The sequence below is a fragment of the Stegostoma tigrinum genome, chromosome 31 (genome assembly GCF_030684315.1).
Source record: "Stegostoma tigrinum isolate sSteTig4 chromosome 31, sSteTig4.hap1, whole genome shotgun sequence".
Classification (NCBI taxonomy): domain Eukaryota; kingdom Metazoa; phylum Chordata; class Chondrichthyes; order Orectolobiformes; family Stegostomatidae; genus Stegostoma; species Stegostoma tigrinum.
Window position 1 is genome coordinate 32,235,735 of NC_081384.1, and position 15,256 is coordinate 32,250,990.

General features: G+C 41.1%; 1 protein-coding gene across 9 annotated transcripts in view; it reads right to left on the minus strand.

The window, feature by feature from the left end:
• fmnl1a (formin-like 1a) overlaps positions 1 to 15,256 on the minus strand; it is a 286,119-nt gene that overhangs the window by 31,042 nt on the left and 239,821 nt on the right. For all 9 annotated transcript variants that reach the window (XR_007250443.2, XR_007250442.2, XM_059638694.1 and 6 more), the window contains 5 exons: positions 13,511 to 13,745; positions 10,928 to 10,996; positions 4,725 to 4,805; positions 3,776 to 3,905; positions 2,705 to 2,868 (listed from right to left, as the gene is read on the minus strand). Coding sequence is in view for 7 of the 9 variants with exons in the window: in XM_059638694.1 (XP_059494677.1) it covers positions 2,705 to 2,868; positions 3,776 to 3,905; positions 4,725 to 4,805; positions 10,928 to 10,996; positions 13,511 to 13,745 (679 nt within the window). In the remaining 2 variants the exon portion in view is untranslated. The remainder of the gene's footprint in view (positions 1 to 2,704; positions 2,869 to 3,775; positions 3,906 to 4,724; positions 4,806 to 10,927; positions 10,997 to 13,510; positions 13,746 to 15,256) is intronic.

Here is a 15,256-nt window from a genome sequence, read left to right on the forward strand (position 1 = left end):
GGGATACAGGGTTAACTAGAGGATGACAAAGTGCTGAGATAAAGGGGTCATTTTCAAGATGGCAACCTGTAACTACTGGGTACCACTGCAATCAGTGCTGGGGCCATAATTATTTATAATATATATTCATATTCATGACTTGGGTGGGGAAAATGAAGGTACCATAGTCAAGTTTGTGAATACACAAAGTGGGCAGCAGATCAAGTGCTGAAGATGACACAAAGGGTTTGTAGAGGGATTTCAGCAAGTTAAGTGAGGGGGCAAAAACTTGACAGATAGAATATAATGTGGGGAAACATGAAATTATGTGCTTTATCAGGAATAATAGAGGAGTTGAATATTATTTAAATGGAGACAGACTGCAGAAAGCTGTAGCACAGAAGGACTAGTAGATCCTGGAGTCTGAATTGCAAAAAGCTATGTTGGCCTTTACCTTAAAAGGAGTGCAATACAAAAATAGGGAGCTAGAACTACACAAGTCACCAGTCAAACCACAGCTGGAATACACCCTTTTTCCAAGGAAAGATATACTGGCATTGGAGATATTCTGGAGAAGGTTCCCTGGGTTGCTTCTGGAAGGGTTTTCTTATGAGGAGAGATTGAATAAGTTTGATCTCCCCACAGTGGAACTTAGAAGAATGACAGGCAACCTTATTGAAACATACAAGATTGTTACGTGCCTTGACAGGGTAGATCCAAATGTTGTTTCCCCTTGTGAGTGTCTAGGACCAGATGGCTTAATCTCAGAGTAAGAGGTTGCCCATGTGGGACAAAGATGAGGAGAGATTTTCTTTTCTCTCAGAGGGTAGAAAATTTGTTGAATTCTTTACCACAAAGGTCTATAAGGACTGGGTCATTAACTGTATTTAAAGCGGAGATAGACAAACTTTTACTCAACAAGGGGATCAAAGGTTGTGGAGATTAGGCAGGAGGGTAAAGTGCATGAATAAGAGATCAGCCATGATTTGATTGAATTGCAGAGTAGGCATGTTGGGCCAATTTTCTGTTTCTACATCCTATGGTCTTAGGAGTAGCAATTGGTGCTACTGGCATTCAGTCAGGGCAGTCACCATGGAAACAGGCTGGGAAGCAAACCCAGTCTTGTTTGCTTGCAGTTTATCAAGTGGTGGAGCACATTATTGAGAGGTCCTCAGTGCCTGATCAAGGGAGCTGGCATCAGGAAGAGGGGAGTCTGCTGATGGCCACCCTCTGCCCTTTCGTCTGAGTCCTGGGCTACATCCTTACCCAGCAACCTCCATTCCAACCCCATTTACCTGTTACCTGGGTCCCCAAAGCTGATACGAGCCTCCATGTTGGATGTACTACCAAGAGTTACCATCTAACCTGGTGGCAATGCCTGCAATGGAGAAATGCCAGCCCTGACCAGCTAGTAGGGTTAGGGTGTAGGTTTGGAGAGTTCTGGGGCGGGGTTGGTGGTGGGAATGGGTTCACTCCCTGGGGTGTTTCATCCTGAGGTAGGCCTCTCACTTGCCACTTTGATTGAGGTGATGTGTTTAGTACACTGGCCCTTTCCTAAAGAGGCCAGATGGTTGGGTGGGGTGGCGGTTGTGGGAGTGGGATGGTGTGGTGATCTCACCAGCCTCCAAAATGGGTAAGGGCAGGGCAAAACCTCCATCAGCTCAATTAAATTTTGTCCACAGATTGCCACAGGCTCAAGAGCCATCAATATCATATCGGGGACAATTTGAAATTTTCACTTCACAAGTGAACACATTGGGTGACAACAAGTTTGAATGTAGGAGTTGGGATGTTATGCGCAAGACATTGGTGAGGCCCCTTCTGCAGTACTGTGTCCCGAGCTGGGCACCCTATGATAGGAATTATTAAGTTCGAGAGGGATCAGAAGAGAACTGTCAGGATCTTGCCAGGAATGCCTGTTCTGTGTTAAGGAGCGGCTGGATGGGTTGGGACTTTTTTTCATTGGTGTGTGGGAGATTGAGGGATGACCTTATAGGGGTTTATAAAATCAATGAGGGATATAGATAAGGTGAATGGCAATTTTCCCTGGGGTGGAGAATTTCAATACTATAGGCATATTTTTAAGATGAGAGGAAAACGATTTTGAAAAAGAGACTAGAGGCAATTTGCTTTACAAAGAGAGTGGTTCATGTGTGGAATGACTGTCAGAGAAATTGGTGGATATGGGTGCAGATACAATGTTTAACAGACATTTGGATAAGTTCATGAATAGGAAAGGTCTGGATGGATAGGGGCCAAGCAAAGGCAGGTGGGGCGAATTTAGTTTGGGATTATGTGCAGAATGGACTGGTTGGACCGAAGGGTCTATTTCCGTGTTGTGTGATTCTATGGCTATGACTCTGTAAGTTTATTATTGAAAGAAGTGGGATTGTGACAGAAGTGTCTGGGATTTCAGTTATGGAACAACCTAACAGCTGGAGCTGCCCAAATCCCTGCTTCCACATCTGCATCTTTCCATCAACATCTGGCGAAAGGAACTGTTCTATTTCCCTTACTCATCTCCGGTAACTGAATGCTGAGAATTGTAGCTGTCTTTCAGCTATTGAGTGGTTTAGTGTATATTGATAATGATGGTCAAAACTAGCTAACAATCTGAGGCATTACTCATGTGCATCGTGCAATATGACCTCAGCGAGTGGATATATTGGCTCGCCAACCAGATGGGCTTTCAGACCACCCTTTGAGTGAGCTTGTTGCTACCTACCTGTGCAGTTTTGCCATCCTTCTGTAAGTTGTCCACTTTCTCACTGTTGCTGCTCAGGAACTCTTTCAGGAGTAAACTGGTATCCTCTACCATGAAAGCTTTCCGGACAAGTTCCATTCCCTGTTGTAACGATCGCACGTCCTGTAGAACATTGTCCAGTGACACTGCGATAGAGACAGCAAGTGGGAAAACCTCACTTGGGAATGTCACCTACATTCTAATCAAAGAAACTAAAACAGTTCAAGAGGAGAGGCAAGTACAACATGATTTGCCCAAGATAGGAACAAAAGCAGATTGATTCCTCATTAGCAACATCACTCATGGCAGCCAACTATGTATTTTCTAAGGGATTATCCCTTATTTTCATTGTTTGTCCCTTATTTCTAGGACAACATGCAGGAGATTGAGCTTAACAGTCTTCTCTTGCCTTTGCGTCTTCAGCTATTTTTGGTAAGACTGAGCACTGAGGCCACTGGTTGTTAACAGCACCCACCTGTGCCCACCAGCCATTTGAAGTTTCCCTTATTTTGTTTCATAAGAATTCACATCAACCAGACAGCACTAACACAGTCAGTGCTACAACAAAATATACAAACCATACTGGTGAAAATTCATCACTTTGCCTTCAATGAGAAGGTGACAAAAGCACATTCCCTTCATTTCTACAATACCAACACAATCTAACATTCCTGTCCCCGACAGCAGAAGTGTCATATTCACATGATCTAGCTTTAATCATTAATACAATCTAACTTTTGAAAGTTCCTCTGCTTCAAACTTTCATTTGTATTGGTGTACTCTCATCATAGTTCTCCCTTTTGGGTGCACCCTCATCACTGTTCCTCCCATTTGGTGTACCTTATTATGATTCCTCCCCTCTTGGTGCACTTGTGTCGCTGCTCCCGCCCACTTGGTGCACCTTCATCATTGTTTCCCCGACTTAGTGTGTCCTCATCTCTGCTCTTCCTTCTTGTGTACTTAAATAATTGCTCCCAGTTTGTAAATCAGTAGCTACTCCTTTTCCATCTATAAGGTGGTCAACATTCTGTTCAGATGACTTGGTTTTATTACCTGCAGCAGCTTTGTCGACAAACAGCAGCTCAGTATGAAAGGTGCTGAGCTCAGGATATTGTGTGTGGATTATGTCCACAATGTAGTTCATTAGCGTCTGTTTTCTGTCTGTTGATTTGGTTTCGAGAAGCTGAAGGCAAACGGAGACACAATAATTAATGGGATCAAAGTTACATGTCCTCCCAACTATAATCTGCTTTAACTGATTTGTATCCAGCCAACAAACCAATTAACTAAATGTGCACCAACTCATTCAAAACTTACAGCCAATAATGCAATAACATCAATGTCAACTCGTTCAATAATCAAGCAAGAACATGTTAATAATTTCTTTTTAATTTACACAGCGTACACTCACTAATACAGCCATCCCACACACTATACAGACTAACAGCCACAGGTTTTGCTCAGTCTAAACTCTGCTTTAATTAACTGGATTATCTGATCTCCAACTGTGCAAACTCTTCAATATCATCCTTTCAGAATAAATGCTTTCAGATTTTAAACAGTGAGAATGACATCAAGTAATGTGTTTGTATCAATGTAAAATACCAAAAATGCTCGAAACCTGAAACAACACAGAGAATGCTGGAGAAATTCACCAGGTCTGACAGCATCTGTGGAAACAGAAATAGAGTTGACATTTCAAGTCCTGTACCTGTCTTGATATGTTAACTCTGGTTTCCCCTCCATGGATGTTGCCAGATCTGCTGAGTTTCTCCAGAATTCTGGGAGTTTGTTTCAGATATCCTAGCATCGATGGAATTACAATCATTGATCAGTATCAATTGGTTGCATGATGACTAGTGAAACTAATATTGTAGACGATAGCTGATTATGATCAGTCATTCATTAGACTATTCAGTGGATTATCAGACATTGCAAAATACATCAGACCAATCGCTAGATTCATCAAAATATAATTTCATGACAGTTCCCATAATCTTACCAAGTCAAGACTCTGCAATCGAAAGCCATAAACGGCTCCCTTTTTACTGCTATTCATGTAGTTACCAAATGCTAAAATGATCTGCAGGAGACAAGAGAAAGAACAAGATCAGCGATGAATTTTAATGGTCTGCTTTTACAATAGATTGTTATTCACAAGTTGAATAGTAAAATATTGTATCTTACAACAATTATCTCACAAAATTCATAGGTTTTCTTTGGTACAGACAAGTCTCGTTTTCTGTTAATTAGTTTTGCACTGATAAACACAGGCTTCAAAATGTGTCAAGAAAATTGGATTACAGGACATTAGTTGGAAATTAGTGAAAACTTGAATATGAGACATTGCAGCCTAAGGTTTCCACTCATTTGAGTGGCACAATTCACCAAAATTGGTTTCACCAGTATAAAACATTTCATGGTGGTTGGGGGGGGGGGAGTGCAGGTGTGCTCTTGTGGTGCAGCGATAGTGCCCCTGTCACTGGACCTGAAGGTCTGGGTTCAAGTTCTACCTGCTCCAGAGGTATGCAATAGCATCTCTGAGTAAGTTGATTAAAAAATAACATTGTGTATTGTGAATTAACCCCACTCAAAATAACTGGTTATGATCTCACAGTTCAGAATAAAGAGTGCGACAGATTTCTGCTATATACCCTTTGGAGGGGCTCTTCAAATTAACTGCGATCAGGAGCCTTTAAAAACATATTTTTAAAGTCAAAGCACTTTCATTTTACGAAGGAGCTGACTAGTATACAACAATTTAGCTGCTAAAGAATTGAAGGCTCATAGTGAGCTAGTGTAGAGAAATGGGCTAAATTGCCTCCTTCTGCACTGGAACAGTTTTGTGACTCTGTGATGTACAGTTTCTCATCAAGTAATTTAAAACTAAATGACCATGAAGTGGTGGGTTAATGTGATTTTTTTGCCAAATCCATTATCAGCTATATTTTTAAAATTGCAACAAATTGCCACTGATAAATAAGACCTGGTACATAAATGTGTGGCTCAAACACTGGAGTATGTTCCAGTTCATGAGGTGCAGCTGCCAGGACTGAGAAAGGGGGAATCTTTACCATTAGAATGGTCTGCCCCTGAACCTTGCTGGGTTCATGCTGAGAGTAATGGGTTCAAGACAAGCATTCTAAACTTAAATAAGATCAACATGAGGGTATGAAAGCAGAGGTAATAAAAGTGAATGGACAAATTAAGGGAAGAGATCATCATCAGCAATGCAGGAGCAGAATTTTAAGGAGATATTTCAGAATATGCAGATCAAATACTTTCTAATGAGAAAGGAAATTCCAGGGCAAGGACACTGGTTAACCAAAAGGATCACACTTAAAATAAAAGCGTGCGATTATCAAAGTTTTGTGGCAGGTCAAAATAAAGAAGGACTGACTGCAAGAGTAGAAAGAGGAAAAAGGGACAGTGCATGAGAGAAAACTAAACGAGCAACATAAAAGCAGATTGTAAGAGATTTTATGGATTGAAAGAACTATAAAGTCATAGAGGTGTACAACACGGAAACAGTTCAGTCCAACGTGTCCATGCCAAATAAATACCCTAAATTAATCTTGTCCCATTTGCCAACATTTGGTCCATCTCCCTCTGAACGCTTCCTGCTCATATACCCAATCAGATGACTTTTAAATGTTATAATTGTACCAGCCTTCACCAGCTTCTTTGGCAGCTCATTCCGTACACGTGCCACCCTCTGTGTAAAAACATTGCTCCTTAGGACACTTTTATATCTTTCCCCTCTTACCTTAAACCTACGCCCTCTAGTTTTGACACTCCCACCCTGAGCAAAAGGCCTTGCATCTTCACTCTATCCATGCCCCTCCTGATTTTATAAACCTCTATTAGGCCACACTTCAATCTTCGATGCTCCAGGGAAAACAGCCCCAGCATTTTCAGGCTCTCAATGTAGCTCAAACCCTCCCAGCCCCAAAACATCCTTGTAAATCTTTTCTGAGCCCCTTCAAGTTTCACAACATCTTTCTTCCATCAGGGAGACGAGAATTGAACGCAGTATTCCAAAACTGCCATAACCAATGTCCTGTACAGCTGTCACATGACCTCCCAACTTCAACACTCAGTGCACTGACCAATAAAGGCTAGCATACCAAATGCCTCTTCCATTATCTTGTCTACCTGTGATTCCACTTTCAAAAAACTATGAACCCTCACCCCAAGGTCTATTTGGCAACGCTCCCCACACCATTACCATTAAGTCCTGCCCTGATTTACCTTTCCAAAATATATTTATTACCTCACATTCATCTAAATTAAAAGCCATCTGCCACTCCTCGGCCCATTGGTCCATCTGATGTAGAGCCTGGTGTAGAGCTGGATGAACACAGCAGACCATGCAGCATCATAGGAGCTTGGCCTGCTGTGTTCATCCAGCTCTACACTGTGTTACCTCAGATTCTCCAGCATCTGCAGTTCCTACTACCTCTGATGTAGAACCTGCTGGACTTAGAGGTAACCTTCTTTGCTGTCCACTTCACCATCAATTTTGGTTGACCTGCAAACTTAATTACCATGCCTCTTGTATTCACATCCAAATCATTAATAAAAATGACAAAAAGCAGTGGACCCAGCAGCGATCCTTCTGACACACCACTGGTCACAGGTCTCCAGTCTAAATAGCAACCCCCCACCACCCTCTGTCTCCTACCTTAGAGCCAGTTCTGTATCCAAATTGCAGGCTCCCCCCACCCTATATTCCACGTGATAAAACCTTGCTAACCAGTCTACCATGAGGAACCTTGTCGAACGTCTTACTGAAGTCCATATAGATCACATCCACTGTTTTGCTTTCACCAATCTTCTTTGTCACTTCTTCAGAAAACGCAATCAAGTTAGTGAAATATGATTTCCCAATGCACAAAGCCGTGTCGTCTATACCTAATTGTTCTTTGTCTTTTCAAATGCATGTAAATCTTTTCCCTCAGAATCCCTTCAAACTTCTAATCCATCAATGATGCCAGGCTCACTGGCCTATAGTTCCCTGGCTTTTCCTTACCACCTTTCTTCAATAATAGTAACAGACTAGCCAACCTCCAGTCTTCTTGGAGCTTACCCATGCCTATTGATGGTACAAATATCTCAGTAAGGGGTCCAGCAAATGCTTCCCCAGGTTCTCACAAAGTTCTGGGGTACACTTTATCAGGTCCTGGGAATTTATTCACCTTGATGTGTTTTAAGATGTCCAATACCTCCGTAATATGGACACTTCTTAAGATATCACTATTTATTTCTCCAAGTTTTCTAGCTTCCATATTAGGTTAAGTGATTAGGCAAAGATCTTGCAGAGTATAATGAGGGAAAATGTGATATTGTTCACTTTAGTAAGAAGAATAAAACATAAGTATACAATGTAAATGGTGAGAGATTGTACAGCTCTGAGGTGCACGAGGGATCTAGGTATTCTAATGCATGATTTGCTAACAGTTAGTGTGCAGATAAAGCAGCTAATTTTAGTAACAGGCTGTTACTGCTTATTGCAAGGGGAATTGAAGACAAAACATGATAAAGTGCACTGATGAGACAGTGTGCATACAGTATTTGTCTCTTTACTTAAGGAAGGATACACATGTTGGAAACAGTAAGGAGAAGATTTACTGGACCATCTATCTGGAATGGTCAAGTGTCTTCTGAGGAAACGTTGGGCAGACTGGGTAAAGTTTAAAATAATAAAAGTCATATTGGTAGAAACGCAAGATCCTGAAAGCTTTTGATAGGTTGCATGTGGGAAGGATTTTCCTCTTGTGGGAGATCCTGGGGAGGGAGGCAATGTTTAAAAATAAGGCATCATTTAAGTCAGAGATGAGGAGATTCTTTTTTGTCTAAGAGGTTCCTGAGTCTATGGAACGCTCTTCTTTTAAATGTGATGGAAATAGTTATTCAAAGTGATAATGGCATTGAAAGTCATAAACTAAATAGTTTTCTGGGGAGCTTTGGGCCAAAAGGTTATCAGGGACGAGTGGGAATGTGGAGTAATCATTTCAGCTATGATTTTATTGAATGGGGGAATAGGATCGAGGGTCGAAAGGACTATTCCTTATCCTCATCATAAGTTCGCACATCAAGGTATATCTTTAATGCAAGGAAAATAGAATGCCCTGTTACATTTTATTGTGTTGGTTGATGGAACATTTGTAACAATGTAATTGTATTTGGGTGGAACCTTGAATTGCTTCAAAAAACCAGAGCAATTTGCACCTGATCTCATTCAAAGTGCAACCTCTTCCTTTGTAATTGTAAAGCAACGTTTTGTTTGGAATAATACAACTTGAAATTAAATAACAAACAAGTCCAGTGAAATGAATCAAGTTATTTTCCAGAGGGCAGGGGAGTCAACAGGGGGTCTGTGTAGGTGGTAGGAGGGCAGGGAAGAAACAAGATGGATGTTAAGATTGGGCACAATTCTGTGAACATTCTGAAGATGAAGATCTGGAGGAATCTTTCCAATAGGGCCAAGTTGGAAAGCTTGAGGAATGGAATACCATAATGCTGGGTCAATGATCACAGAAAATCTCAATAATATAGGAGCAAACAATGTAAGTGGAAAATAATGTGACATAAATTATTTTGAGTGGGTTCTGCTTTATGTAAGGTTCAAAGACATGGCAAGATAAATGTGACAAGGTCATAGAGAAGTTGGTAATTCAAGATAAAGATTGTAAACTCAGCATTCTGACTGATGAGAAGGCAGTGGAGCACGGAAATGTCAGGATGTTTCTGAATAGGACAGCAAAAATGCTAGGTAGTCCAAAAACACTAGCTTGTACGGGCATGTCAGCTCACTATTCTGTATTAGCTGTTGCTCACGATCAAGATTGCTGCTGTTGTTCTGGAAGTTATAGAGTCTGACTGTTCAGGTGTTGTCAAGGAATACTATTCCCTGGTCTAATCAGAATAGTCTTTTAACCTTAACAAGATATGGTTTATTGTGTGTTTGTAACAATAGAAACCTTGTTACAGAGACTTTGAGGAGGGTCAGATCTTAGATCTCATGCCTTTGAAATCCTAAACTGTTCTGTCCACAAGCCTATATGATAATACCACAGTTAGTGGAGCTTATGGTGCTCCTCAATATTAACCCCTTCAGACCCATGTACAACAACATATGGTGCAGAATAATTGACAGGTAACATAACAGAGGTGAAAGCAATGAAATTATTCAGTATGCAGTTTAATGAGGAAGTGAATCACTTTTCTTGTCCCAGATTCTTATATTTTGATCCGTTTGCTAGACGGACTGCTACAATGGTTGGAATTTGGCACTAGTTGGGATCCTTTACCTGCAGTCTGCCAATGTAATGTGCACCACCAGAAGAACCAAAGATTACTGGGCTCTTTAGTAATTGATTACTGAGAGATCACCATCCCAGCGATGACCATAGAGACTCAAACTCAGAATCTGAGAAACCCATCTTGGACAATGATGAGTTCCAAAGGATTGGCATGTATATTCTGTGTCATGCTCCACCTGTTATCCTGTTCAGAATCCAGTGATCAAATTAAAGTGCATTTCAGTCCTTTGAATTTAAATTAATAACTGTATTTTAATAATTACAGGGTGCACTAACACCAGGCACAAGACTTACACATTTGGTCTGATGTCAAAATGGGATACATCGACAGGGTAGACAGTACAACTGATAATCTATACAACTGATTAACATGTTTCTCCCAAATTCCTCCATGTGCCGCTTTCACGTGGGTCAGCTCACTTTTGGTTTCATGTCTGTGGCTGGAACAGAACTAGGTTGGGATTTAATGGCTACACCAAGGTGTAGAAACCATGCTGTAGAAATCCTTGAACATATTCACACATTAAACTCCTTTCCCTGTTAATATAAATGGGCATTAACTCACCAAAGCTTTGTGCCTTTGGCCAAACCATGATGCAATTTCATGCAAAGCTGTTAAATGCAAGGTTTTAAATCTTAAGGGTGGTGTAGAGTCTCCATTTGCTGACATTAGTGAAAGCAGTAGGTCAGTGTTCATACTCAAACACTAAAATTGATCAACAGAAGGAGGTACAACATACGGCTCTTAAAATACTGGTCATGTTTGGTGTTCTGCAGTCTGTTCCATTTCCCCTTCACTTGACCCTTGGCTGGTGAAATCAGCAAGATGCTACTAGTGATCTCCCACCATGTGTACAAGCTTAGCTTCATACAATCTTACCTCCAGAATTCTCTTCAGCTTCACTGATGATTTGATGGACATCGATGCAGCAATGATGGCATTCAGTTGCTGCAAGAGAAAACAATGAAATCAACTTTTCAGAACTTAAATGAGTTACGGATGATGCCCCTGGAACCCAGACGTACAACCTGGAGTTCTTAGAGGGAGATCTTGGAGGGTGACAGGTTCCAGTATGGGAAGATCAGGTTATTGCCAGCAAAAACATTAGTTTATTCAGCATATAATGAATCATTAATTAATGGCAGCATGTTATAAAGAAGTAGCTTTGGTTGCATTAATTTTGAGCAAGTAGCATTTTCATTTAAAAGCATTTTGTGAGGTTTTGCAAAAAAAACTTGTCATTTGTTTAAAATCAAATTTTCCTAAAAATTCCAAAGCTGTCTTCAGTTTTATTAAGTATCACCTTCTGATCATAGACAGAGCATCTCCAGGAGATTCTCTTACAGTCCCCACATGGTTATTTCAGGAGTCCCACTTGCTTGGCCAACTCCTTTTCTCCAACTATGTGCTGCTCCTTGGCAGTACCGTTTGGAGTCATGGGCTCAGCTTCCACATGAAACCAGAATGGGACCATAAGACACAGGAGCAAAAGTAGGCTGTTCAGCCCATCAAGTCTGGTCTGCCATTCAATAAGATCATGGAAGATCTGATAATCCTCAACTCAACATTCCTGCCTTTGCTGCATAACCCTTGATTCCCTTACTGATTAAAAATATCTGTTTCAGTCTTGAATATGCTTAATGATTGAGCTTGAGAATTCCATAGATTCACTACCCTCTGAGATAAGAAATCCTTTCTCATCTCTGCCTTAAATGTTTTATCCTTTATTCCGAGATGACGCCCTTTGGTCCGAGACTCTCTGACAAGGTGAAAGAACCTTCCCCCATCTACCATGCAAAGTCTGCTAAGAATCCTATATAGATCAATAAGGCTGCCTCTCATTCTTCTATATTCCAACAGATACATGCTCAATCTTCTCAACTTCTCCACATAAGACAGTCCCTCCATACCTGGTATCAGCCTAATGAAACTTTTCTGGACTGCCTCTAATGCCAGCATATCTTTCCTTAGATAAGGGAAACAAAACAGTTCACAGTATTCTAGCTGTGGTCTGATCAGTGCCTTCTACACTTTTCGCTAAGCCACCCTATGTTTATACTCCAAAGGCCAACATTCCATTCAATTTTCCTACTCCCCACTGAGCTTGGATGCTAGCTTTTTTGTGATTTGCGGACGAGGGTTCCTAAAGCCTGCTGTGCTGCAGCTTTCTGCAGTCTTTCTCCATTTAAATAATACCCAGCTCCTCTAATCTTCCTGCCAAAGTGCATTAGCTCACATTTCCCCACATTATATTTCACCTGCCAAGTTTTTACCCACTCTCTTAACCAATATCTCTTTGCAGAATCTGTGTTATCCTCACCAGCTGCCTTCCTACATATGTGTTATCCATAAACTTGGCAACAGTACAGTCACATTCTTCACTGAAGTCACTAATATAGATTGTTAATAATTACTGCCACTGCACTGATCCCTGTGGCACTCCACTAGTTACAAGTTGTCATATTGAAAATACCTTGCTTATCCCAACTCACTGTCTTCTGTCAGTCAGCCAATCCTCTATCCATTCCAATATAATACCTTCAACACTGTGGGCTCTTATCTTGCTAAATAGCCTAATGTATGGTACTTTATCCGAAAATCCAAATATATTATATTCACTGCTTCCCCTACATCTACCCTGCTTGTTAGCTCCTCGCGTGGACACAAATGAAAACCATTTCCTCAATACCTCCCAATTCCTCTGCTGCCTGTGGGTGGTTGGAATGCCCATTTGATCACAAAACATGGTTAGCTCAACTGGGTGGATGGTTGCTATGGAATGCAGTGTGACACCAAGAGTGAAGTTTTACTCATTGTGCTGGGTGAGCTTATCATGACAGTCCTTATTTTTCAATCTCCCGCCTCACCTGAGGTGTGATGACCCTCAGCTTAAATTTAACACTGGTCATCTCTCTCTAAAGAGAGAGCAGCCCTCAGAGACTATGATGACATTACCTAACTATTCTTAGGGGAATTTTACCAGAATAAAACCTTGATGCCAATGTTTAAATTATGAGGAGAGACAAACAAACTAGGACTGCATTCCTTCAAATTTAGTAAGGTAAGGGGTGGCTTGATTAAAATATTCAAGATATTTAGACATACAAATAATGTACATTGAGATAAACTATTTCTACTCATTGGGGTGCCTAAGATTATGTGAGTGAAATTAGACAACATTTCTATATATAGAAGATGTTTAGAGATTTCTTCCACCAAGGGCAACCTATTGCCAGCGCAGGACAAATTGATGCAAGTTAGTTGATCTGATAATTTAAAATCTGAGACTGATGGATTATTGTTAGCCAAACTCAATAAGGGAGATAAGGCAAAGGAGAGTATTTGGAGGAAGGTCAAAGGGCACCAACCATTTCAAAGGATGGTGTAACAGGCTTAAGGGGCTGAATGGCCTCCTTCTGTTCCAATGGCCTATGAATCTCAGGTAGAGGCAGAGATGCTCACCGGCGTCAGTAGCTGAATGCTATCACTGAAGTTGCCCATGAAGATGATGATGTTTAGTCGCTCCGTGAGACGTGGGATCTTGCTGAATTTGATCATGAAGCGATCCTCTTCCCCCAGATCCTCCAGCGGTTTCTTATCGGCCTCATACTGCTGCAGCACTTTCCGCTCATAATCAGTTGGTACAAAGCGAGTCAGCAGCTCAATAAAATCCAGATTGAGTGACTGCAAGTCAAATCTGGGCGACACAGGATAGAAAAATGATGCATGTGTTAGTCACAAGAAGGAAGAGAGCCACAGATGTATGCGGCAAGACTCGGACACACACACACCACAAAACTCGCTTTGTGCACACACAGCAGGATGAAGAGCTGGAATGAAAACGAATGTGGTCAGAACTGTTTACTCATGCAAGAAACAGATAACTATCACATACAGAAACATGGCTCAGGGATGGACAGGATTGGCAACTTAATGTTCTGGGGTATACATGCCATAGGAAGGATAGAAAAGGAGGCAAGAGAGGAGGTGGAGTGGCGTTTTTGGTTAGGGATATCATTACGGCTGTACTTAGGGAGGATATTCTTGGGAGAACGTCCTGTGAAGTTAATTTGGTTGGAACTGAGAAATGAGAAAGGGAACTCACCTTGTTGGGATTGTACTATAAGCCCCCCAGTGGTCAATATGAAATTGAGAAGCGGGAGATCTCAGATATGTATAAATATAACAGGGTTGTAATGGTTGGGGATTTTAACTTACCAAACATAAACTGGGACTGTCATAGGGTTAAGGGCTTGGAAAGGGAGGAATTTGCTAAATGTGTTGAAGAACTTTCATATTCAATATGCAGATGTGCCTACTAGAGAAGGAGCAAAACTTGACCCACTGTTGGAAACTATGACATGGCAAGTTATGGACGTGTTTATGGGGGAGTACTTTGGGATAAGTGACCATAATTCTATTTGTTTTAAAATAGTTACCGTAAAGGATAGAACTGATCAAAAAGTTAAAGCTCTAATTTGGCCAATTTTGATTATATTAGACTCAAACTTTCAAAAATTGATTGGGGGATGGTTGGGAAGTGGGAAGCCTTTAAAAATGAGATCAACTCTTACTATCTCCAGTAAATCCAGTATGTTCCTGTTAGTGTGAAAGGCAAGGCAGGTAAGTGTAGGCAATGCTGGATGACTAGAGATACTGAGGCGCTGGTCAAATAAATATATCAGGTATAGGCAGCTGGGATCAAGTGAAAGCCTAGAGGAGTATAAATGCAGTTGGAGTATACTAAAGAGGTACATTAGGGGGACAAAAAGGGGACATGAGATAGGTTTAGTAAATAGAGCTGCAGAGAAACCAAAAAGATTCTATAAGTATATTAAGGGCAAAACAGCAACCAGGGAGAGACTAGGGCGCCCTTAAATATCAATGTGGCCACACGTGTGTGGAACCACAGGTGATGGGTGAAGTACTAAATCAATATTATGCAGTTTTGCCCAGAGATCCATGATGCCACACATATCAAATGCTGCTTTGATGTCAAGGGCAGTCATTCTCCGTTCCCATCATGAGTTAAGCTCTTCTTTCCATGTTTACATCAAGCCTAGAATGGGGCTGGATTGCAATTACTCTCAAATGGGTACCTCTACAAGCTGCTAGGAGCATGAATATCTATCTTTCAATCTCACATTCCATCTTTTCAAACATAAATATTGCACACAGACAGTGGCTCTGAAATTTCTTTGGTAACAT